This window comes from Hemiscyllium ocellatum, chromosome 1, assembly GCF_020745735.1.
Source record: "Hemiscyllium ocellatum isolate sHemOce1 chromosome 1, sHemOce1.pat.X.cur, whole genome shotgun sequence".
NCBI lineage: Eukaryota > Metazoa > Chordata > Chondrichthyes > Orectolobiformes > Hemiscylliidae > Hemiscyllium > Hemiscyllium ocellatum.
In genome coordinates, this window is record NC_083401.1 from 115,511,699 (window position 1) to 115,538,126 (window position 26,428).

At 41.8% G+C, this 26,428-nt stretch overlaps 1 protein-coding gene across 2 annotated transcripts in view; it reads right to left on the minus strand.

Annotated features, from left to right (window-relative positions):
- rbpjb (recombination signal binding protein for immunoglobulin kappa J region b) overlaps positions 1-26,108 on the minus strand; it is an 86,766-nt gene extending 60,658 nt beyond the window's left edge. Inside the window, exon 1 of one of the 2 annotated variants that reach the window (XM_060825103.1) lies at positions 26,044-26,108. In XM_060825103.1, coding sequence (XP_060681086.1) covers positions 26,044-26,063 — 20 coding nt within the window. In that variant the 5' untranslated portion in view covers positions 26,064-26,108. Of the gene's footprint in view, positions 1-25,014; positions 25,417-26,043 lie in introns of those variants that run through there. The other variant, XM_060825110.1, reaches the window with a different exon arrangement.
- Between the last annotated feature and the right edge of the window lie 320 nt (positions 26,109-26,428).

Below are 26,428 nucleotides of genomic sequence, written 5' to 3' on the forward strand. Positions count from 1 at the left end.
GAAACTTATTGAAACTACATCAGAATGGACCAAGATATTATACACGAAGGGCAGCACAGTGCTTCACCGGTTAGCATTGATGCCTCTCAGCGCCAGCAACCCAGATCGATTCCTGGCTCGGATGACTGCGTGGAGTTTGCACACTCTCCCCATGTCCACGTGGGTTTACTCTGGGTGCTCCAGCTTCCTCCCACAATCCAAAACATGTGCAGGTCAGATGAATTGGCCATGTTAAATTGCCCAATGTGTCAAGTGCATTAGTCAGGGGTAAAGGTAGGGAGATGGGTCAGGGTCAGTGTGAACTTGTTGGGCGAAGGGCCTGTTTCCAAACCGTAGTCAGTCAATCTAATCTAATTACTGATACTAAAAAGCAAATTCCGTCACTGATAGTTTCTACTAATTCAAAAACCACAATACAGATTGACTTGTTTCAAGTTTAGTTTAAGAACATTAGGAAGAGACAGCACTATTGCTGCATATGTACCTTATAGAAGTCGCAAAATTATTGGCAAATATTCTCCAGGACACATTTTATCTCCAGTTGGGCAATATGACTTGATTTTGTAAGGGGAAGATCATTGCTAATAAATTTGACTGAATTTTTTGAGGTGGTGACGCGGTGTGTGGATGAGGGTAGTGCAGTTGCTGTAGTTTACACCAACTTCAGTAAAGCTTGTATCAAAGTCTCACAGACTGGTTAAGAAGCTAAAAGCCAGGGGATCCAGAACAATTTAGAATCAAAACTGGCTTACCAGCAGGAAGTTGAGGGTGATGACGGAAGGGCATTTGTGTGACTGGAAGTCTGTACCAGAGATCAGTACTAGCTCCCTTGCATTTGTAGCGGATATTAATAATCTCGACATGAATACAAGAGGCATGATCAGATGTCAAAAAAAATTGATGGTGTGGTAGATAGCAGGGAAAGCCTTCAACCACAGGACAATATAGATGAGCTGAAAATTCAACTGAGCAGCAAACTAAATTTAATCTCGAAAAGTGTTGGTGATGCATTTTGGGAGGACTAACAAGGTAAGGGAATACATGTTGAATAATAGGACCGTAGGAAGCACAGATGAGAAGAACATTGGTGTGCAAGTTCACAGATGCTCGAAAGCAATAAGGTGAATAAGGGGGCACATAAGATGCTTGTTTTTATTAGTCAAGGCAGGATTTGATTGAAACCATTTTCACCCAGAAGGCTACAGGTTCCTGGAACTTTACGTCTGAATGGATGAGAGAGGTGGGAATTAGAACATAGAACTAATACAGTCCTTTGGCCCTCGATATTGCACCTTCCTATGAATTAATCTAAGCCTATCCCCCAACACTATCCCATCATCATCCATACATTTACCCAAGGACTGTTGTTTCAATGCCCCTAAAGTGGCTGAGTTAACTACATTAGCAGGCAGGGCATTCTATGCCCTTGCCACTCTGAGTAAAGATCCTGCCTCTGACATTTGTCTTTAATCTATCAACCCTCCATTTGCAGCTCTGCCTGCTCATTCAAGCCAACGTCATCATCCTAAGAAAAGACTCGCACAGTCTAACCTATGTAATCCTCTGATCATCCTGTATATGTCTCTATTAAATCCCCTTAGCCTTCTTCTCCCAATTAGAGCAGACATAGGTCCCTCAGCATTTCCTTATAATTGAAACATCATAGCCTACAGAGCTACAAGCCAAGAACAGGAAAATGGGATTAAAATCGATGGATGCCTGAAGATCAGCACAGACACAATGGGCTGAAGGATCTTTCTGTACTGCAAATACTTAATGACTTTACAAAGACTGCTTAAGAATAAATCTTTATCAAATATTTTATTCTTTTAATTATATTACATTGAACAATATTTGCTCTTCAATGGATTTTAAGTGTTAGATTGTACAGGACTGGGACGAGGGTCCAACAGTTTGCTGTAATCAGAACCACACACTCTGGAAAATGAAACACATACAGGTTACAGTCCATTCCAGTCTGGCACAGTGTTATCAACTGTTTAAGACAGAAAAAGCCATCATTCCAATTACTGCATTTCAACTTTTTGTTTAATGATTGAGAATATAACAAAAATAACTTTGTTGTTCACAAAGAAAATTATAACAATCTTGAAATTTGGAACTCAGCAGGATTTAGAAAACCCATCCCAAAGGCAAAAAAATTCTAAATGGTCACTACACCTAAACAAAGCCAAAACTGGTTCAACAAACATGCTCAGAATATATCTACAGACGTAGGAAATGGCTTCAAGGCTCAGACAAAATTTCCAACTCTGGAAATTAAACAGTAGAGAAACAGATTTGAAGGCACAGCATGCAGAAATGGTAAGAACGTGAAAAACCACAGAGCTAAGTATGGATAACCAAATGATTTTATGGGAAATAAGTACTTTTAGTAATTTGTAGACCTACACATTTATCCAGATCAAAAATAAAAAAAGTTAGAATTGCTTTGAAAAGGTAATTTGGCAAAAGTTGGTTAGAACTACACCTTCCAATGATTACATTTTGGTCCTACAGTTACATCCAGAAGAGACATTACTCATGAGATAATTAGGGCCATCTCAAAATTGCAGCAAATGTAGAATCTATTTTAAACAATACAAAAGGAGGAATTTCCTCAAAAATTGCCCATTGGATTTGCCCTTGCACAGTTGCTCATAAGTCATGACCATAACTTCTCTTCTGTTTACTACCTTTACTTAATACATAAAAAAATGAAAACCCCAGAGCAACAATTTCTCATACTTGAAACATTATTTGTGGAAAATAATCAGTTAATGCCAAACTTAGAGTTTATCCAGTTTTCTCCATTTGCAATAAGTTGTGTTTTTAAATTCATTCAGGATGAGAGCTGCTATCAAGGCATTTATTGCCAATCCCTAATTGCCCAGAGGGCAGTTAAGAGTCAACCACGCTGCTATAGATCTGGAGTCACATGCAGGCCAGACCAGGTGAGAATGGCAGTTTCCTTCCCAAAAGGACATTAGTGAACCAGATGGGTTTTTCCAACAATTGACAAAGGAATCAAAGTCAGTGGACTCTTAATTCTAGATTTTTACTGAATGCACATTTCACCATCTACCATGACGGGATTCAAATCAGAATCTCCAGGACATTATTCGGGTCTCTGAATTAACAGTCTAGTGATTATATCACTAGGCCATCAACTCCTGCTCTGGGTACATTTACTTACAGGTACTTGCTTTCTCATGGATGGTCGATTTCAAGTTGCCATTCTGATTTGACTTTGCCAATAGAATGGTCTCTGCAGGCCAGTATTCAAATCTTTTGCCTGAACAATATAGGTATGCTCAGCTGACTGTTTATCTCCTTGTCAAGACAGCACTGCCTTCAAACGCCTAAATGGAAACTATTTATTTTGGTTAGCATACTGCCTCTGGGGGGGAACAAGTTAGCTTGTTTACATACTGGAGTTATCAATAACAGAATTGCCACAAAGTCTTGAAGCCTCAAGCACAAGATAACTTTCCCACTGTACTTCAGTTTTTCTGTGCAAGTCTACAACATTAATCTGTTCAGTTGAAACATACAATGTCTTTAATCCAGAATGTACCTACACACAGCTCAAATTCTTCCAATATTTGGCCAGAATGCTACCTAGTTCTCATGCTATCCTCAGCTAATGCTGTTGTAACAAGTGTAATGCAGCTACTTAAGTTTAAGAACAGTTCTTGCACAACAAAGTTAATGTGCCTTGTTGGTAAACAAAGATGTGCAACCCTGAGAAAAACCTATGCACATAGTTCTGTCCAACGATTTTAAAGTCTCAGTTAAAGAGTGGGCGGCACGGTGGCACAGTGGTTAGCACTGCTGTCTCTCAGCACCTGAGACCCGGGTTCAATTCCCGACTGTGTGGAGTTTGCACGTTCTCCCCGTGTCTGCGTGGGTTTCCTCAGGGTGCTCCGGTTTCCTCCCACACAGTCCAAAGATGTGCGGGTCAGGTGAATTGGCCATGCTAAATTGCCCGTAGTGTTAGGTAAGGGGTAAATGTAGGGGTATGGGTGGGTTGCGCTTCGGCGGGTCAATGTGGACTTGTTGGGCCGAAGGGCCTGTTTCCACACTGTAAGTAATCTAATCCAACTAAGCAAGAGATGTTGCTTCAAAATTGCTGCAGATTCACAAAAATGTGGTGTGCTAACTCAACAACTTCAATTCCAAACTAGACAGAAATTTTTCTGATTAAAGCCTGCTCTTCATATCTTGAGCCACACTATGTCTACACCCAGTGGTGGCTCATCGATTTCCTCTTTGTGCAGACATCATCTTTAGTTTTGTTTTCTACCAATCCCTCACTTTCACACTAGGTTGAAGAAAATAAAATGGCAAAGGATGAAACTGGATTCCACACTACCTCATCAATATACTTAATTTGAATGTCAGAGTTAAAATCTCAACACCAGGTTATAGTCCATTAGGTTTATTTGGAAGTACTAGCTTTTGGAGCACTGCTCCTTCATCAGGTAAGTATGGAGCAGGATCATAAGACAATATTTAAAGCAAAAGATTACATTGTCATGAATGCACCTGATACGATATACAGTACAGGAACCTTGATTATCCAAACATCAATTATCGGAATAAGATTACAAGGTCCTGACGCTTGGCTAAAATGTGTTATCCAGCATTCAATTATCCAAACAAAATACTCTCCACCCAAGTTGTTCGGATAATCGAGGTTCCTCTGGATTGAACAAACCTAGATTGCTGTTAAGTCTTTCATCTTTCAGAAGAGTTGCAGGCTTTGGTTCATTAATATGTAAATTCCAGAACTTCTTTCGAGTCACATTCCTGAGTTACCTTAAGGTTTTATAAAAAAGGCAACATCTCAGCTCAGCCAATGCATTAAAGGTTTAATGTTAGAGTCTGTCTGTATCCCAATCTTGAGTCAGACTGGTTGTTTCTAAAGTAGAAATTTATGAAATGTTACAGACCGACTCTATCCCCAACTTTAATGCACTGTCTCAGCTGAGATAGAGTCAGAGACTTAGAGTTGTACAGCACAAAAACAGACCCATCAGTCCAACCCGCCCATGCGGCCAGATATCGTAACTTCATCTAGTCACATCTGCCAGCACTTGGCTCACATCCTTCTAAATCCTTCCTATTCATATACCCATCCAGATGCCTTTTAAATGCTGTAATTGTACCAACCTCCATCATTTCATTTGGCAGCTCATTTCATACACTGTGAAAAAGTTGTCCCTTAGGTCCTTTGCATATCGTTCTCCGCTCATCCTAAACCCATACCCTCGAGTTCTGGAAAAGACCTTGTCTAATTATCTTATCCACAACCCTCATGATTTTAAGCCTCTATGAGGTCACCCCTCAGCCTCTGATGATCCAGCTTATTCAGTCTCTCCCTACAGCTCAAATCCTTCAACCCTGGCAACATCTTTTTAATCTTTTCTGAACTTTTCCAAGTTTCACAACATCCTTCCAATAGGAGCAAGACCAGAATTGCATGCGATATTTCAAAAGTGGCAAAACCAATGTCCTGTATGGCCGCAATATGACCTCAACTTCTATCCTCAATGCTCTGACCAATAAAGGAAAGCATACCAAACACCTCCTTCACTATCCTATTTATCTACTTTCAAGGAGCTATGAACCTGCACTCCAAGGTCTCTCTGCTCAGCAACACTCCCCAGGACATTATCATTCAATGTATAAGACCTGCTAAGATTTCCTTTTCCAAAATGCAGCACCTCACAGTTATATAATTTAAACTCCATCTGCCACTCCTCAGTCCATTGGCCCATCTGATCAAGATCCCGTTGTAATCAGAGGTAATCTTCTTCACTGTCCACTACATCTGTAAACTTACTAACTATACCTCCTCTGTACACATGCAAATCATTTCTGTAAATGAAGAAAAGTGGACCCAGCACCCAGTGGCGTACCACTGGTCACAGGCCTTCAATTTCTAGAATATAAATGCAGATAGACTATTCCCTGGTTAGTGAGTGAGAAATTCAACAATGGTCCCATACGTCCTATCAGATGGGTACAAAGCATACAGGGAAAAAAAAAGTTGCGTACTATTCAGAGGGTTCTGAGAGTCAGCCAACAATAATCCTTCAAATTACATCAAAAAAGTTAAGGTCGCTCATGTCCTTGCTAGTTAGGAGTTGCTATAGACGAATCTGTGTTATCTGCATTAGTGACATCATTCAAAAGCACTTTGGGACATTGTGATCATGAAAGCATTATATGAATACTCAGATATTTCTCCATTTAACAATTTTCTTCGACCTGAAATAGTACCTGAAATCTACACTGAATGCAGCACAATTATTTTAGAAAAAAACCCATCTCACTTTTCATTACAAAGCAACTCCCTAGTACTTTACAGTTAAAACTGCAATGAAACAAACTGCGCCCATTTATTGTCAAAAATAAATTTGTAACCAGAGAGAAAAACAAAGCACAGGAGAATGTGGGATCAGTCAGGCACAGAAGTTTTGTACTTGCTATGCCTTATTCATTACAGTGAATGTGCGCAATAGCTTCTACTTTCAGTCCCACCGACTTAAACGTCTACCCTTAGAATCAGAGATGTACAGCACTAAAACAGACCCTTCGGTCCAACTCATCTATGTTAACCAGATATCCCAACTTAATCTAGTCCCAACTGCCAGCACTTGGCCCATATCCCACCAAACCCTTCACATTCATATACCCATCGAGATGCCTTTTAAAGGTTGCAATTGTACCAGCCTCCACTACTTCCTCTGGCATTTCATTGCATACATATACCACTGTGAAAAAGTTGCCTGTGGTCTCTTTTATATCTTTCCCATCTCACCCTAAACCTATGCCCTCTAGTTCTGGATTCCCACAAGGAAAGAACTTTGCCTATTTATCCTATCCATGCCCCTCAATTTTGTAAACCTGTCTAAGGTTACCCCTCAGCCTTCAATGCTCCAGAGAAAACAGCACAGCCTATTCAACCTCTCCCTATAGCTAAATCCTCCAACCCTGGCAACATCATTGTAAATCTTTTCTGAACCCTTTCAAGTTTCACAACATTCTTCCGATAGGAAGGAGACCTGAACTGCAAACAATAGTCCAAAAGTCACCAAACCAATGTCTGTACAGCCACATGACCTCCCAACTTCTATACTCAATGCTCTGACCAATAAAGGAAAGCATACCAATCACCCCCTTCACTATCTTATCTACCAGCGACTTCACTTTCAAGGAACCTTGTATGCAAGTGAAATAATAATTCTACAAACCAGAGTCAGTCCATCTTTCAGATCAAAGCCTTGAAGGATCAGAAGACATGATGATATAGTGGGTCACCCAACTCAGAGTCAGAGTCAATGAGATCATGGCTGATCTGATTATCTTCACTTTCCTGTCTGTATCCCATAACCTTTGATTTCCTCACTACTTTAAAATGCATCTCAGCCATAAATATACTTAACAACCCAGCCTCAACAATGCTTTGTAGTAATGAATTTCACAGATTCACACCCTCAAACAAAAGATCATGCCTCATCTGGAAAAAGTGCAATCCTTTATTCTGAAATTATGCCCTCTGATCTTCAACTATAAAAGGGGGAAAACAAGCTTTCGGCATCTACCTTTTCAAGTCACCTAAACTGGAGAACCTTAGCAGGTGGGGTAGCATCTGTGGAGAGAAAAGAGTCCATTTTAGGTCCAGGGACTCGACTCTTCTCTTCACAGATGCTGCACAACCTGCTGAGGTTCTTTAGCAATTTGTATTTGTTTCAGTTTCAAGCATTCACAAGTCTTTGTTATTGCCCAATATACACAACCTCCCCTCATTAGACAGGCTGATATCAACCCAGCGAACCTTCTCTGGACTGCTGCCATTGCAAATACATTTTTCCTTAGATAAGGGAGCCCAAAACCATTCACAGTATTTCAGCTGTGGTCTGACTCGTATATTGTAAAGTTTTAACAAAGCCTAGTTACAGTACTTTACTGTATGAATCTCAGGATTATAATTCAAGGTTCAAAGGAAAAATTGTTTTTAAAAAATAATTGTGTGTTCTTGTGGATGTTGATCATTCTAACGTTGATCAAATAGACAGCTCTGCTGAGTTGCTTTTGCAACTGCACAAACATGCAAATTAAGAGGAGGCCACCCCTCGAGCCAGCTCCACCATTCAATTAGATCATGACTGATCTATTTCTCCTCATTCCTGCCTCGCCCTGATAATCTTTCACCCTTGCTTAAAAGCATACTCAAAAGACTCTGCTTTTACCACCTTTTGAGGAAGATTGTTCGAAACATTCATGATCCTTTATAAGAGGAAATTTCTCCTCATCTCAGTCTTAAATAGGTGACCCCTATTTGTGGATTTTCCATAATATCCAGGCATATCAGCCTTGGGAAATGCAGGATTACAAGGATTGTGTGGAGATGGGTCTGGATGGGCTGCTCTTCGCAGGGTCGGTGTGGTCACAACAGGTTGAGTGGCCTGCTTCCACAGCGTAGGAACTCTATGATTCAATACCTAACCTTTTCTTGAAAGCATTCAATGTTTTGGAAGCAACAACTTTTCACATCAGAGAACCACATAGGTTCATCGGTCAGTGAAGAAATTTCCCCTCATCTCAGTTCTAAGTGGCCTACCCAGTATCCTTAAACTGTGCCACCTGATTCTGGACTCTCTGATTATCTGGAACATCTTTCCGAAATTTACCATTCTATTAGCTTCCCTACTTAAAATATCAAGCTGACTGACCTTTTGCAATTCATACACTGGGACACCCAGATACCTCAGTTTTAGAGCTCTGCAAGTCCTCCCCATTTAGTTTCTATGCTTTTTCATGACAACATGAATTTCACATTTACCCGTGTTTTATCCAACTGCCAAATCTTTGCCCACTCATTCGCTTATATCTTTATAGTCTCCTTTTGACCTCTTAGTTTACTTATGAGTCATCACCAAATATAGAAACAATATCTTTGGTTTCTTTAAAATCATTTTTATCAATTGTAAAAAGTTAGTCCACCAATGATCCTTGTGGCACACCAGTTCTTACCCCTTGCCAACAGAGAAAAGGTCAATTTATGCTTAATATTCTGTGCATGCCATTACATTTTATTTCTGAAATTAATATTTGACGAAGCATCTTATCAAATGTTTTCTAGAAACCTTAGTGCATCAACTGCTGTATCCACATCATGTCAAGAACAGGTTTAGGGTTACTTCCCTTTCACAAACCCACCCGAGTGATTTCATTACAATCCTAACTTCTACCCTGCAGTTAAATACTACCTTGATATTCCTGTAGCTGCTAGGCATTTGTATTCTAATATTCTACACACCTGTTGGAGCACAAAATAAGTATGAGCAGCTCAGGATCACATGCTAAGCAAGAAATAATTAATTCTCATTGTTATTTACTTCTAAGATAATTATATAAAACACCCATGATTTTGCACAAATCAAGTGTTGTGTAATATTGAAATTGGAGCACGGTTGTGTTAGTAAACTACTAGTTTGCACTATGCATTCAATATTACAGATCTAACTTAGCAGAACACTGATACAGGAGAGCTTTTTGCAAAGTGCTGAGGTCGCCGTAGCCTCCAGGATGATATGTGCCTTTTTCTCCCAAGAGATTGACTTGCGTAAACTAGTGTGATATCTATGGGTAACAGATGCAACTTAATGTTGACTTGCAGCCCTGCGAACTGGCATCTTAATTTACTAAACAAAAAGTTTAAAACACTGTAGGGAATCTAATCTGATTTACATCTCAGAAGCCCCAGTTGTCATTCCCCTTTCAAATTCAAAAGCCTACAATTCAATTTCCCATAAATTAGAAATATATTTCATATTTCCATTTTTTAAAATAGAATATAATCTGAAAAATTGATATTTTTCAGTCCAAAAACATCAAATTAAATAATTTGAATTGAGCAAAGTTACAAAGTGGAAATCAAGTGCACAAATTCAGATCAGTTGAACTCTCAATTTGAAGCACAGACTACATTGTTATGATTTATTTTCAGAGGTCTTTGAAAAGCCTGTACTTTAACTTCTTTGTCCACACATAGGATATCCATTTACATATGACATGGTGACTACACTTGTACTTTGTTTTTGTTAAAAAAAAGTCACTTCATAGTTTCCAATCTGACCACAAATCTTACTAGAGTCTCCAGCATGCAAAATCATACTCCAGTCTATGCCAGCCACCAACCCCCATCCTGACGTCACTACCTTTGTATACAACACCAGGGCCGGGGATCATTCCCACAAGAACTGAACTCAAAGTCTTACCCACAAAACCAAGAAAACCAATCTGAGATCAACACCCAAGCTTCTGTTTTACTCACTATAAAACAAATACTTAATCCATAACCCATATATCAGACAATAATTATAATCAATGGAAGTCAAATAAATCCACCAGTAAAACGTCATAGTCATTTGCAGCACAGAACACAGCCAGTCGCCATTATGAATCTATATGGAACAATAGAGTCAGTCCCATTCCCCACCTCTATTCTCACAGAGTCTACTATCAGTGAATGGTTAAACCTCAAAATTGATACTTTGATAACTCAATTTACGAGGCTAACTTTCCTTCACCTCTCACTTCCCTCATTTAAATTTCCAAACGAGAACCATTCCAGCAATTATCCTCAATTAGTCGATTTTCACATCAACACTTCATTTTGTAACATATATCCCATTTTAAAATAAAAGTTAAAAGAGAAATAGATGAACAAAATTAAAAAAGTGTATGTATGTGAAAGTGGACATTCCTTCGATGACACAATGAAATTAGACTTCTATAGATCGCGATCCAGAGAAACCTTAATCAAAATAAATTCTATGCTCTGTTGTATTAGGTCTACTGGCAGTGTTAAAATTTGTATATTAATATTCATATCACACACTGTTCCTAATGCTCATTAAAATGTTGTGTTTTTAGTGAAGTTGATAATTTCCAAAGAGTATGCCCTAATTTCTAAAGTTCCTTGATGAAACATTGAAATTATACAATAGAGAAAGGTTGCGTTCTAGTAAATTGTGAAACATTAAAAATCAAATAAAGGTTTCTTGACCAAAGCCAGATCTCACTTTGCAGACTCAGTAAATGACAAAAGAATATCACAAACATATGCGTCTGTTACCAATGTAGATGGTGCTCTAATCATGACACACAAAGTACTCTGAAAAAAACTAACTTAATCTTCTAATAAATTAGATGAATCTAGACATTACTATAAGCCTTACACGTCTATAACGGATATATTTAAAATAGGCAGCGGTGTGGCAAGAAGAAACCCTAGCAAAACTGGAATCGGGGTGCAAAAGCTCTGCCAGTTTCAGTCATACCTGGCACATAAGAAGATGGTTAAGGTTGCTGGAAATCAGTCATGTCAATTCCAGGACACTTTTGATAATTTCGTCAGACAAGATATTTTCTAAATCAACCATATTCAGGGATGTGACTGCCCATTTCTGGAGCAGGCGAAACTTGAACCTGGGCCTTGTGGTTCAGAGAGACCATTGTGTCATGAGAGTCCTGGAGTGCCTCAGGTAATGTCCTGGACCTAGCCTTTTTCAGCTGCTTCAATGACCTTCCCTCTATAAAAAGGTTGGAAGTGGGGATGCTCAACGATTGTCCAAAGTCCAGGCTTGGGCTCAAGAGTGGCAAGTAACAATTGCACCACACAAATGCCAGGCAATGACCATCTCTAATAAAAGACAATATTAACCACCACTCCTTGACATTTAATAGCCTCACCATCATGTATCCCCCACTAATAACTCCCAGGATATTATCATTGAGCAAAAAATCAACTGGACTCACCACATACTGGCTACAAGTAGTAACAGGCTAGGAATACTCACCTCCTGACTCCCCAAACCCTGTTCATCATCTAAAAGAGCTGAAAATGTGTTGCTGGTTAAAGCACAGCAGGTTAGGCAGCATCCACGGAATAGGAAATTCGACGTTTCGGGCATAAGCCCTTCATCATCTAAAAGCACAAGTCAGGAATGTTGTGAATATTCCCCACTTGCCTGGGTGAGTGTAGCTCCATCAACATACAAGCTGACAACTTTCACGATAAAGCAGTCTGCTTTATTGCTACCACATCCAATCCCTTCACTCAGCAGAGCAGTGTGTATAAACTGCAGAAAATCACCAAAGATCCTTAGCACCTTTTATACCCATGACCACTTTCATCTATAAGGCAGCAGATACGTGGGAACACCACCTGCAGGTTCATTTCCAAGCTATTCACCACCTGACTTGGAAACATATCAGTGTTCCTTCACTGTCACAGGCCTCAGAACCCAGCCTACTGGATTTTTAACCATTCAAACCAGACCAACCCCTCAATGAGGGATGAACTATCAGTCCTCAGTAAAAGGTCTCACCTTCATCCCACACTATGCTCCTGGGTCAACGAATTCCATATGTGATGTGACATTGAACTTTTCTTCTGCCGCTGCCATACTTATGTTTTCAATCGTGACTCCCACCCATCCTCAGAGGACCACTTCTCCCACCTCCAACATACTCCATCCTCTTGAACATCCCGTTTGGGCCTCATACCTTCCCTTGACCTCAGGACAGACTGAGGCAGTCAACCCCTCTCACTCTCGCATCATGCAGTCCTCCCCTCTAACTCCAACGTCAGGAGGAGCCATCAGTGGTTCGGTGCACCGACCTCTACAATCGCCAAAACCAGGCGCCAACTCACGGACACCTCCTCCCATCGCCCCCCTCAACCACACCTCCGAGACCATCCACAATCTCAGTTGATCTACTGTCTCTGCCTACTCCTGCCCAATCTAACTTATCTCCTCATACCTCAACACCAACTTGCCCCCCTTGGTAAAGGAATTCACTATATACATTTAGGACAGCACCCACACCTGCCACCTCCTCAATGACTTTCATTTTCCCAATCCCCAACACCTCAGCCTAATCATGGACATCCAGTCCGTATACATATCCACGCACCATGACGACAGCCTCCAATCCCTCCATTTCTTCCTCTCCCGTTGACCTAACTAGTACCTGTCCAACACATTTGATTGGTATAAGGAGCTTCACCCTCAACAACTTCTCTTTCGAATCCTCCCACTTCCTTCAGACCAAAGAGGTAGCCACAGGCACCCACATGGGCCCCAGCTATGCCTACTTCCTCGTAGGATACTTCGCAGTTATACTGGCACCACCCCAAACTTTTCCTCCGCTACACTGATGACTGTAGCGGTGTCATGTTATGCTCCCACGAGGTTGAACAGCTCAACTTCACAAACACCTTCCAGCCCTTCCTGGACCTCTCTGTCTGTCTCCAACGACGGACTCAATACTGATATCTACTTGAAACTCACTGACTCCCACAGCTATCTTGACTACACTCCTCCGACCCTCATTCCTGTAAAAATGCAATCCTTTACTCCCAATTCTTGCGCCATATCTGCGCCCAGGAGAAGCAATTCCACTCCAGGACATCTCAGATGGTCTCCTGTTTCAAAGACTGCAATGTCCCCTCCCACAAGATCAACAATGTCCTCCAGTAGTCCTCCATTTCGAACACCTCCACCTTTGAATCTCACCCCTCCAACGGCAAGGATAGACTTTCCACCCCACTAGTCTCCTGATTCAATGCATTATCCTCCACCATTCCCAACATCTACAATCAGACCCCAGCACTAACAATATATTTCCCTCCCCATCCCTATCTGCGTCCCACAGAAACCATTCCCTCCATGACTCCTATTAACCCACCCTCCACATGCAGCACTTCCTTTGCCACCACACAAGGTTTAAAACCTGCACCCACACCTGCCCACTCACCTCTGTCCAAGGCCCCAAAGGATCTTTCCACATCCACCAGAGATTTTCCTGCAGTCACCCACCTCATCTACTGCTCTCAATGTAGTCTTCTCAACAGTGATGAGACAGGATGTCAAAATGAAGAGGTTTTAGGGAACATCTCTGGGGGACACACACCAAACAACCCCGCCGCCCTGTGGTCAACCACTTGAACTCCCCTCCCTTTCCAAAGGACAAGCAAGCCCTGGCCTCCTCCACTGTCAAACCAAAGCCACCCACCAAATGGAGGAAGAACACCATTTTCCACCTTGGGACTCTTCAACCACACAGCATCAGCATCAAATTCACTAGTTTCCAAATCTCCCCACCTCATCCCAGATCCAACCCTCCAACCCAGCACCATCCCCTTGACTCCTCCATCTTCCTTCCCACATCTGCTCCACTCTCTTCACTGACATGTCACAATTAGCCCCTACTTACATCCACATATCGCCCTCTCAGCTACCTTACCCCAGTCACAGCCACACCCCTCTATTTATCTCTCAGCATCCATTCCCCTTCACATTCCTGATGAACAGCTTATGTCCAAAACATCAACTCTCCTACTCCTCAGATGCTGCCTGACCTGCTGTGCTTTACCAGCACCAAACTTTTCAACTACAACAATATTGTAAAATAGTCAGTCATGACAACACCTACTCCATATACTAAACTTTAGTATGAAACATCTCCACTAAAATATATTGAATGACTATTTAAAATTTACCAATACAAAGCATTTTCACCAATCTGAAATTCAACCTTGAACCGGACACCACTTTCAAAACAGCTTCCAGGAATTTCTTCCAACAGTTAAGCATAATTCAGATCGACTGCTGAGAATGTTGACTTAACAGTGTTTACGAGGTCATCTCACACCTTGATCCAGAATACAGTTAAGTGTCACTGATTGGGTTTTCTTTCTTCCATGGTCTGAAAGTGATTATTTCAATTAGTTATGCTGACCACAGTACCTCTCAAAAGTAGTTTTGGTATTTCCACAGGGCGAGGTCTGATGTATTCATCCATTAAATGTTAGCAGATAAATAAGTCCTTAACAGGGATCAAATCGAACTTAAATTCTGCTTTTCAAAGCTGCTAGATTTTATTGCTCCCAGAAAAGTGGCACTGCAAATAACATTTCAATAATTCAAGCTATTGCTACAAGGGAAGCTTCCATGGAAAATTCAAAATCTACTCACTAAATTCAGTTCTTAGAGTCAGGATCTGGAACTCTTTAAAGTCAAGTCCCAAAACAGATAACTGATTAATTGTGACACTATAATAATTTGAATAAGGAGTACTAATTAGCGATTCAGAGACTCTTCCCACTCTACTAGCAAATAATGTGGCTCAGATCCGGTTTTGCACACCACCTGGATTAAAATTTGAATGAAAGAGTAGCCACCCAGTTAGGGTTTCTAACTGACAAGGTCTACCACATTTAAAAAAAAAAGTTTACATTTTCCAGAGATGTTATTACACACTCCTGGAGCAGGTGAGACTTAAACCATTGTATGGACAAGTGCAGCCAAATCTTCCCCTTTCAAAAAAAAATTTAACGAGCTCAACAGTTATTGGTTAGTTGATGTAAAGCTCAAAATTAGCACGTTAAAGTGAAATTGGATTAAATTGTAGACCTTTAAAACTTGTCAAAACTGCCATTTACTTTAAAGTATTAAATAAAATAAAGAATTAAGCCAACTGGAGCTCTGCACTGAAAAGGCACATTAAGACAGCAAGACAAAATTTTCTCTTGTGGTTTAGCAGTGTCATTAACTGAAAATGTACCACTCCCTATAGAACTAGAGCTTGTTTATTCTTTACTTTTCAATGTACTGTGCTGAACAGGAGAGCTTTATTTAGGTTTGGCCAGCAGTTTGATGGTTGGAGCTAGTTCTAGAAAGATTGCAAGGCATTAGTAGTAGGAGGCTTAGAGTCACAGAGCTCAACAGCACAGTAAAAGATGTGTCATACTAGTGATTCTTTGCCAATGAAAAACCTATCTATTCTAACCCCATTTTCCAGCACTTGGCCCATAGGCTTGTATGGCTTGGCATCACAAGAGTACATCTAAATACTTTTTTCAATGTTGAGGGTTTCCGCCACTATCACCCTTACAGGCAGTAAATTCAAGATTCCCACCAGCCTCTTGGTGAAAAGATTTTCCTCATATCCCCTCTAAACCTCCTATCCCTTACCTTAAAAGGTTGACCCTTAGACACTGATCCCTTTACCAAGAGAAAAAAAGTTTCTTCCCATCTATGCTCTGCATAATTTTATACATCACAGTAAGATTTCCCCCTCAGTCTCCTCTGCATGAAGGAAAATAACCCATCTATCTAATCTCTCCTCATAACTAAAAGTCTCCAGCCCTGGCAGTGTCCCAGTAAAGGTCCTCTGCAGTGCAATCACATACCTATGTAATTTTGATTCCAGAACTGCACACAATACTCTAGCTGTGGCCCAACCAATGTTTTATGCAGTTCCAGCATCATCTCCTTCCTCAAACTCTATGCCTCAACTAATAAAGACAAATATGCCTTCTTAACCACTTCTACCTATCCTGTTACCTTCAGGGACCTCACACACGGGACCTTATCAAAAGTGTTGCTGAAGTCTAAGGAATCTTTGAATGCATTGATTAGTTTTTCATTAAAATTCAATGATGTTAGAAATTACCTCCCTTTAACAATACTATGCTATTATTCATTAATTCCTCCAAGTGCAGATTAACTCTGCCTCTCAGAGTTGGTTCCAATGGTTTCCCCACCAGAGGTTAGACAGATGGACACTGATACCACATCCATGTCCAGAAACCTTTTGCAACTCTGTACTACTGTGGTTATATATGTTGCAAATTGTGCTTTTCATTTGCCTACTTTTAACAGCTGCCATGTGTTAAAATAGATAGGAAAGGATTTTGTTCTGTGCTAGGTAATTAAAATTTAACATCAGAAGCAATGTTCTATCACATCGAAGTCACTGAAACAATGCTGGACATTCGAGCGGAGGCATTTTGCAAGGCTGGATATATTTCATACAAGATTCAATAAATTGTAGCTAAATTCAGAATCAGTTTTTGAAGTCAATGTATTTGCATAATATTCTGAGTTTCAAGAATGTTCGAGTCTCCATATGAAGAGAAAACAGGAGCCTTTCAAACCTATTAAGTCACACTATTTCGTAAATAAATAGATAAAGACTTAGATTTCCAGAATTGGAGTTTAAGGTTTCAATAGAGCCATCATCCCCAATCTTCTAGGGAAAAGTGGTCCAAATTTCCAATCTGCCTTACGTAAATATTCTTCCACATTTCACACTAATGTGGCAACAATAAAGGACATCACTGGTAGGCTGTGTCTGCAGTCTGATGAAGGAGCCAAGAAGAAAAAACATACATGACCATGACCTCAGCCTCAACAATATGCCTGACACAGAGGCATTTGTCCATGATTGACAAGAGTAACCAATACAAAATCCGCAGGAGATGAAGTCCTACCTTCACATTTAGGGTACTCTCCATAACTTTGCATGGCACTACAACAGTGCTAAATGTGACAGATCTAGAAACTCAAGACTGGGTATCCACAAAGTGTTGTGGGCTACCATCAGCAGAATTGGAACACAATCTGCAACCACTTAAGCCAACATACCCCTTACTCTATTATGACTGTCAATCCAGGGAACAACCCAGGGTCAAAGAAGAATGCAGGAAGGTGTGCCAGCAGCATCACCAGGAGAAGTATCTAAAATTAGGCATGAACTTGGTAAAGCTGCAACACTGGACTACTTACATGCCAAAGAACATAGACAGCAAGTGATAAGGTTGAGAGATTCCACAAATCAACACTTCAGAATTAAACTCTACATTCCTGTCACTTCCAGTGGGAGTGAATGATGGCAGGCAATTAAACAACTCTCAAATATCCTCATCATCAATAATGGGAAATTCCAGGACAAAAGAGAAGGCTGCAACATTCATCACCCAGCAGGGCAAAGTTATCAAATTTACCTTAGTCTCCTCCAGAGGTCTCTAGCATCACATAAGCCAGTGTTCAGCCAACTTAAGTCACCCTACATGATATCAAGAAAGGACTGAAGTCACTGAATGCCACAAAGACCACAGACCTTGGCAACACACTTACGTAACACTGAAGATTTGCTTCAAACAAGCTGCACCCCTAGCCAGTAAATCTACAGCATTCACATCTACCTGACACGTGGAAAATTGTCCAGGTACGACCTGTACACAAAAAGGACCAATTTATCCTTCTACACTTGATCAGCAAAGCGACAGAAGGAGTCATCAACAGTTGATCAAGCATGCTTGCATAGTAATAACTGATGATGAGTTTGGATTCTGCCAAGGCAACTTAACTCCTTACTTATTTAAAGCATTGGTACAAAAATGGCTATAAAAAAAGGCGAATTCCAAAGGAAGACCAACATGACTGCCTGATATTTGACCAGGTGCCATACCAAGGAATCTTAGCAAATTGAAGGTCAACAGAAACCAGTAAGAAAACTGGGGGATTCAAATCTAGCTGAGGTTGAGGTTGGGGTTGAAGGTCATTCACTTCAGCTCTAGAACATAATTGCAGAATTCCTTCCACTGTCCTAGTTCCAAGCATCTTCAATTGCTTTGATGATCTTCTCTCCATAAAGGTCAGAAGTGGGGGGGTGTAAACATCAACAAACAATATTCAAAGCCATTCATGATTCCTCAGACATTCCACACGCACACATAGCAAGACATGGACACCATCCAGGCTTGAGCTGACGAGGAACATTCGTTGCGCACGTGCCAGGCAAGCAACATCTCCAAGAAAAGAATCTAATCATTGCCCCTTGATATTCACATATTACTGAATTCACCACCCCACCATCAATTCCCTGTGGATTACCACTAGATGAGTAATATAGATACTGCAGCTACAAGAATTCAGAAATTAGGAGTCCTGCAGTGAGTAACTCTCCACCTAATCTGCAAAGCTTCTCCAAAATGTAGTGGTGGAATACCCCCCATGCAGGTCCAAAGAAACTTGATACCATCAGGGCAACGTAGTCTGCTCAAAAACATCACATCCTTGAGCAGTCAATCCCTTCACTACTAGATACAGTGGCAAGTGTGTGCCATCTCCAAGATGCAGCAATTTACCAAGGCTCCTTGAGCGGCACCTTTTAAACCCACAATTGTTAACATGCAGAAGGACAAGGGCACCAGATATATGGGAACACCATCACTTGCAAGTTCCCCTCCTAGCCATGCATGATTATGATTTGGAAATATATTGCTGTCAGTTCACTTGCACCAGGTCAAAGCCCTGCAATTCCCTAACAGTACTGCAGATGTACCTACACTAAATGGACTACCGAAGGGTCTGTTTGCATGCTGTATCTCTCTATAACTATGAGCAGCAATTCTCAAAATTCAACCAGGGATGAGCAATAAATGCTGGTCCAGACAAAGTTCACATTCAATGAATGATTAACGAAAGTAAAATAGCCAGATTTTCCTTTAAATGAATTTACTGAAGGATAAATATTTTCCTTAACATGTATTTAACTGTTGTGCTTCACAGGACATTTCATATTTACCATTACATATTACCGAGTCCTATGTTTAGGATTGCATCTAAAAGCATCTTCTCACAATGTAGCATACCCTCAGTATTATAGTATCAACCAATATCAAGTTGTTTTGCTTTACAAGTTTAAAGCACAAGAGAAATGTTACTTGGCAAACAGAATTCTCCCCATTTTTAAAGTTATTTTCATTCATACTTCACAGCAATAAAAGTCCTACTCACTCAATGTGGACATTTGAAACAGATTTTTATCACGCTTATCTAACAAGTTTCTGGCAGTACTAAGTTAAGCCAAAACTTTCCAATTCATCGACTACAGAAAACCACCTTCTTAGCTGGACGGTCTAAGTTCAACAGACCTGATCACCTTTCATCAACATCACAATAGAGACTACCACCAGCACAAGCCTGAGCCGTCTTAGCATTATATGAATCCAATATTAAAAAATCAAATCTAGATACTCAATGTCAAATTAGTTTAATACTAATTAAATGTATATTGAAAAGTGATGATGCAAGAGTTAATTCACGAGTGCATGTCAAAGACAAAGTTAAAAATCACAACACCAGGTTATAGTCCAACAGGTTTACTTGGAAGCACACTAGCTTTCGTAGCAATGCTCCTTCATCAGGTGATATTGGAGGGCTTGATTTACACAGAATTTATAGCAAAAATTTGCAGTGATGTAACTGAAATTATACATTGAAAAATTGATTGTCTGTGAAGCCTTTCATCTGTTAGAATAGTGATAGTTTCACTTCTTTCATGTGTAAATCACAAAGCCCTTCTTTTTAAAGTTGCATTCTCGGGTTAGCTGCTAACAATGGTAATAGCTAGGCAATATATTGAAGTTGTTAGCCCCCTGTGTTCTCTGTCTATGACCTGATGTTTAGATTGATTCTAATCTAATAAGTGACAACAGTATTTTACATAAATTCCTGCAGTTTTTGAGCTCAGAGTTCTACATGAATGTATGCAGTTTTTGAGCCAAGTGCAATGTAACTCTGCAAGTACAAATTCACCCCACAAAATGTGTGCGCATGTGGGTCTTTGTCTGTCTGGGTGTGTGTCGGTCTGGAGTGGGGGTTGAGAGTGTGTGTGTGTGTGTGTGTGTGTGTGTGTGTGTGTGTGTGTGTGTGTGCGCGCGCGCGCACGCGCGGTGCAATGGTGATCACCTGTAATGTGACATGAACCCAAGGTCCCGGTTGAGACCCACCCTATGGGTACCGAACTTAGCTATCAGCCTCTCCTCGGCAACTTTCCTCTGCTGCCTGTCCCGAAGTCCACCTTGGAGGATGGTCACCCGAAGGTCCGAGGCTGAATGTCCTGGACCACTGAAGTGCTCCCCAACTGGGAGGGAACCCTCCTGTCTGTTGATTGTTGTCCGGTGCTCATTCATCCGTTGTCGTAGCCTTTGCTCGGTTTCCCCAATGTACCATGCCTCCGGGCATCCTTGCCTGCAACGTATAAGATAGCCAACGTTGGCTGAGTCACATGAGTACCTGCCATGTACAAGGTGGGAGGTGTTCCCACACATAAGTGGTATCTATGTCCACAATCTGACACGTCTTGCAGCGTCCACCGTGATAGGGTTGTATGGAGTTGCCCTGAGAGCCGGCAGTTTGCTATGAACAATGATCTGTTTGAGGTTTGGCGGTTGTTTAATGGCAAGTAGTGGAGGTGTGGGGAAGGTCTTGGTGAGGTGCTCATTCTCATTGATAATGTGTTGCAGGTCACAAAGAACATGGCGTTATTTTTCAGCCCCTGGGAAGTACAGAACAACGAAGGGTACCCTGGCAGTTGCAGCACGTGTCTGTCTCCTGCAGAGGTCATTACGGTTTCTTGCTGTGGCATGTCAGAACTGGCAGTCGATGAGTTGAGCATCATACCCCGTTCTTGTGAGGGCTCAAGATGCTCAACTCATTGACCACCAGTTCCAACGTGCCACAGCAAGGAACCATAATGACCTCCTCAGGAGACAGGCACGTGCTGCAACTAACAGGGTACCCTTCGTTGTTCAGTACTTCCCAGGACTGAAAAATTACGCCATGTTCTTCGTGGCCTGCAACACATTATCAATGAGGATGAGCACCTCATCAAGACCTTCCACACACCTCCACTACTTGCCATTAAACAACGCCAAACCTCAAACAGATCATTGTTCGTAGCAAACTGCCAGCTCTCAGGACAACTCCATACAACCCTATCACGGTGGACGCTGCAAGACGTGTCAGGTTGTGGACATAGATACCATTATTATGCGTGGAAACACCTCCCACCTTGTACATGGCAGGTACTCATGTGACCCAATCAACGTTGGCTATCATACGTTGCAGGCAAAGATGCCCGGAGGCATGGTACATTGGGGAAACTGAGCAAAGGCTACGACAACGGATGAATGGGCACCGCACAACAATCAACAGACAGGAGGGTTCCCTCCCAGTTGGGGAACACTTCAGTGGTCCAGGACTTTCAGCCTCGGACCTTCGGGTGACCATTCTCCAAGGTGGACTTCGGAACAGGCAGCAGAGGAAAGTGACCGAGCAGAGGCTGATAGCTAAGTTCGGTACCCAAAGGGTGGGTCTCAACCGGGACCTTGGGTTCATGTCACATTACAGGGGATCACCACTGCACTGTGCACACACACATATTCCTACACACACACACACACACACACACAGGCGTGCACAGAGACACCCACACACACCGTTATAGACACTCCCACACTCACATGCACCCCTTCACAGACTTAAGACACTCTGCATTCACTACACACACACACACACTTTCTCACACTCAACCCCCACTCCAGACAGACAGACACACAGACAGACAAAGACACACATGCACACATTTTGTGGGATGAATTTGTACCTGCAGAGTTACATTGCACTTTGCTCAAAAACTGCATACATTCATGTAGAACTTTGAGCTCAAAAACTGCAGGAATTTTTGTAAAACTGTTATCTCACTTTTTAGATTAGAATCAATCTAAACATCAGGTCATAGACAGAGAACACAGGGGGCTAACACCTTCAACATATTGTCTAGCTATCACCATTGTTTACAGCAAACCCGAGAATGCAACTTTTAAAAAAAGGTTTTGTGATTTACACATGAAAGAAGTGAAACTATCACTGTATTCTAACAGATGAAAGGCTTAGCAGACAATCAATTTTTCAATGTATAAATTCAGTTACATCACACTGCAAATTTTTGCTATAAATTCTGTGTAAATCAAGCCCTCCAATATCACCTGATGAAGGAGCGTTGCTCCGAAAGCTAGTGTGCTTCCAATTAAACCTGTTGGACTATAACCTGGTGCTGTGTGATTTTTTAAACTTTGTACACCCCAGTCCAACACCGGCATCTCCAAATCATGTCAAATATGTGTGAACAAAGGCATAGCAGTGCAAAGCCCTCTACTTATATAGCACCTTTAACATAAAACATTCCAAGATGTTTCACAACTGCAACATCAAGCAGAATTTGACACCAAGCTACATAGTGGTGTTTACAGATTAAAAACAAAGTGCTGGAAAAACCAAGCAGGTATTGCAATGCCCTTGCAGAGACAAAAAGTTCATGTTTCGAGTCTGATGAGATTCTTCATAAGTCAGACATCCATAAGCTTGGTCAAAGATTTCAAGTCATTCGAGAGGCAAAGTTGTTTAAGACAGAAACTCAAAAGACTCTGCAGTTGGAGGTATAGTGTAGCACTTAAAATTTGGCATTCTTAAGAGGCCAGAAATAGACAGCACAGATATCTTACAACATCGTGGAACTAAAGAACAGTCCTGAGATTGAGGTGTAGAAGGATTTGCAAACAAGGTTGAACATCATAAAATAGGAATATTTCTTGCCAGGAGTCAATGTAACTCAGTGAGCACATGAATGTTGTGTGAACTGGGATTGGTGCAAATAGGACACAGGCAGAGTGGAGGGTGACATCAAGTTGAAAGAAAAGAATGCTTTTGGAGGGACAGCTAGCAGTGCATCAGAACAGTCAAGTTTTCATTCCTTTTATACATGAGTGATGGTTTCAGCAGATAAAAGGATGAGACAGAGACAAGTGAGATTACATAGCTGTGTGGTTGAGAGCAATTCTACGTCAAAACCTTTCACTTAACACAAGCTTTTTAGTTTTCATATATTATCAGGGTATAATTCTGCATCAGTGAGGCATCAATGAGCCATTGTAAAATTGAAGACAGTGCAAATCAGGTAGTAAAGCTCTTTTGCTGGTTGGAGTCATACCTAACACAAAAGAAGATGACCGTGATTGTTGGAGGTCTAACATTGTAGTCACATCAACACAAGTATTCTTCAGCAGTGTTCTAGGCCATTCACCTTCATCTGTTTCCACTATTGCCTTTCCGAAAATATACATCCCCAAATAGGGGCGTTCACTAATACTTGTGTACTGCTCAGCATCATTTGCAACTCCTTAGATACTGAAGCAATCTATGACCGAACTCAAGTTCAATTCCATTCCAGGCAAAGCAGCCTATTTAACTGGCATCATGTCAGAGTATCACTGAGCATTTTGTTTCCACATATTTACTTCTCATGACCTAGACATGAATAAACTATCCACATAGATTACCTGAAATAAACAGGATGCACAGAATAAGACCGCCACTTCAGACAATGGACATAGCAAAACTAAGTCTGCCACAAATTTTCAATGCTGAGTTTAAATTTTAAGAATTTATTCATTTTTCAATGGAGATTTAAGTTTGAATCACAAGAGGCAGGTCATCTTCAGCGTGAGCTTTACTGTAGGAACGGATGACCTCACAATATAACATGTTTAAAGCACTCAAGTGTACAGAAAATTCAGCAACAAAATGCAATTACTGCACAATAATATCAGATTCTAGAATATTCAACAAAAGTTACAGCATTCTCTTCACAGCACCTAACTACTGTTCATCATTCTCAAGTATGGAAGGCTTATTCCACTTCAATAGTGGTACTACATATTTCAGTAGTTATGCCACTCGACTGATCACAAAGGAAATAAGAGTTCAAATCCTACAATGGCAATTTGATCTTTAGAAATACATTTTACAAATCTAGAAATAAAAAAAGTGTTTCCAATAGAAGTTGCCTTTGAACTGTCAAATGACCAGAAAACCCCAAACGATTGATTACAGCTCCAAGGACAGGAAATGTGCTGACTTTAATCATCTTCAGGGCACTCAGCAATTAACAATAAATCCTGCCCCACCCCACACATCCATCCCCATCCAACTGAGAATTCTTATTTTTTTAAAAAAATTAAGATTTCAGAACATGTATGCATAATAATAAATCATGATGCCTTACACTGTGGCTCACATAGGCACAAATAAAGAGTTTTGGGGAAGACTATTGACATTTATAATGCTTAGCTAAAAAGAAGTTCACACTGATGAACTAGTTTGCAGTACAGCATTTAACAGTACTGAGAGCATTACAGCTGAGTTTCAGTAGCTGTACTACGTCAACTGTCTTTAGAAAAATCTGAACCATCAACTTATTGACGGTAATTTATGGAAACGGCTAACACTATTGCGTTACCAGTATCCTCGTTCGCGAAGGGCGGACGTTAAATGGAACTAGAAAGAAAAACTCCCAGAGGACGCAACAGTTTCTGGAGCAATTCCCTGTAGATACCCTGATGAGTACAAGCACGCTTGTTTGCGCCACAGGCGAGTAGCTTCGATTCGCTCGGCTGGGGTAATCCCCAACCAGCTGCGTCCTTTCACCAGGGGAACTGTTAGTCCTGGCGATGCACAGTGAAATAGTGACAGGGCTCAGAGGCGACCATTCACCGGGGGGGAAAAAAAACACGGACAAAACAGCCCAATAATGTCAACACAAACTACCTTGACCACCGTCAGTGGAATACTAGGAACAGGAGAAAGTTTTTTTTTAAATCCCCAAAACACTAGAAAAATAAATCGCTGTCATCAGCAGCGAGAAACAAGGTCTCAGGAGACGAAGAGAGAGGGGGAAGGGGGTTGGTGGTGGTGTCCGACAGCGGACACTCAGCATAATCAAGTCGCAAACAAAGTTGGCCTTTCTGCCTCCTCATTCTCCACCGTGCGGGGGGGAGCGGTGCATCTTCAGGCCGGGGTCCTCGGGGACAGGGCTCACTCCAAAAAGACATAAACAAACACCCAAAGGGTCGGGTCGGCTGGGGTCAGGCCGGGCAGGGCAGGAGGTGAGCTGAGGAGCAGCCCCGAGCTGGGCTCAGGAGCGGGCCTGCGGAGCCGAGCCGCACTCCCTGTCCTTTCCTTCCCCTTCAACACCTCCTCCCACCCAGCTTCCCTGCGCACTGAGCCAAGCGGCAGCTCCCGGAGCGGAGAGCCCGGCCCCGGCTGACGGCCGACACTCGGGGAGCTGGAGTCACACACAAAAAAACACACACACACAAGGAGCAAACAATAGGGAGCCCGGGCCGTGTGAGCAGCTGCTGACGGCCCGCCGCCGCCACTTGTCGGCCCAGGCCGGCTCCCGTCCTCCACAGCAGCGGCTCCGGGAGCCGTGGTGGCCCAGGCCGGCGCTCGGCGGCGGGCAGCGAGAGCCCTCCAATCGGACACTCACCCTGTCACAACAGGCGCCATCTTCCACAAACTCTCAGCCAACTCCAACTCTCGCGAGAATCCGCCCCATCCCTTACACCTCCCTCCCTTCCCGAACCCCCACCAACCCACGCGGGGCGGGGCGGGGCGGGGCGGGGGGAGGTGGGAGGAGCACATCTCGCGAGATCTTGCGGCGGCTGCATCGCGAGACTTCAGAGTGGGAGAAAAGGAGAGTCAGAGAGGTTGGCCATGAGACAGGGAAAGAAAGAGGGAGTGAGGATGAGATAGAGAAAGTGACAGACAGGAATGAAGGGACTGAGAATGAGATAGACAGACACTAAGAATAAGAGTGAGAAAGAGAGGTGGTGACAAAGGGAGACAGTGAGAATGAAACAGAGAAAGTGAGA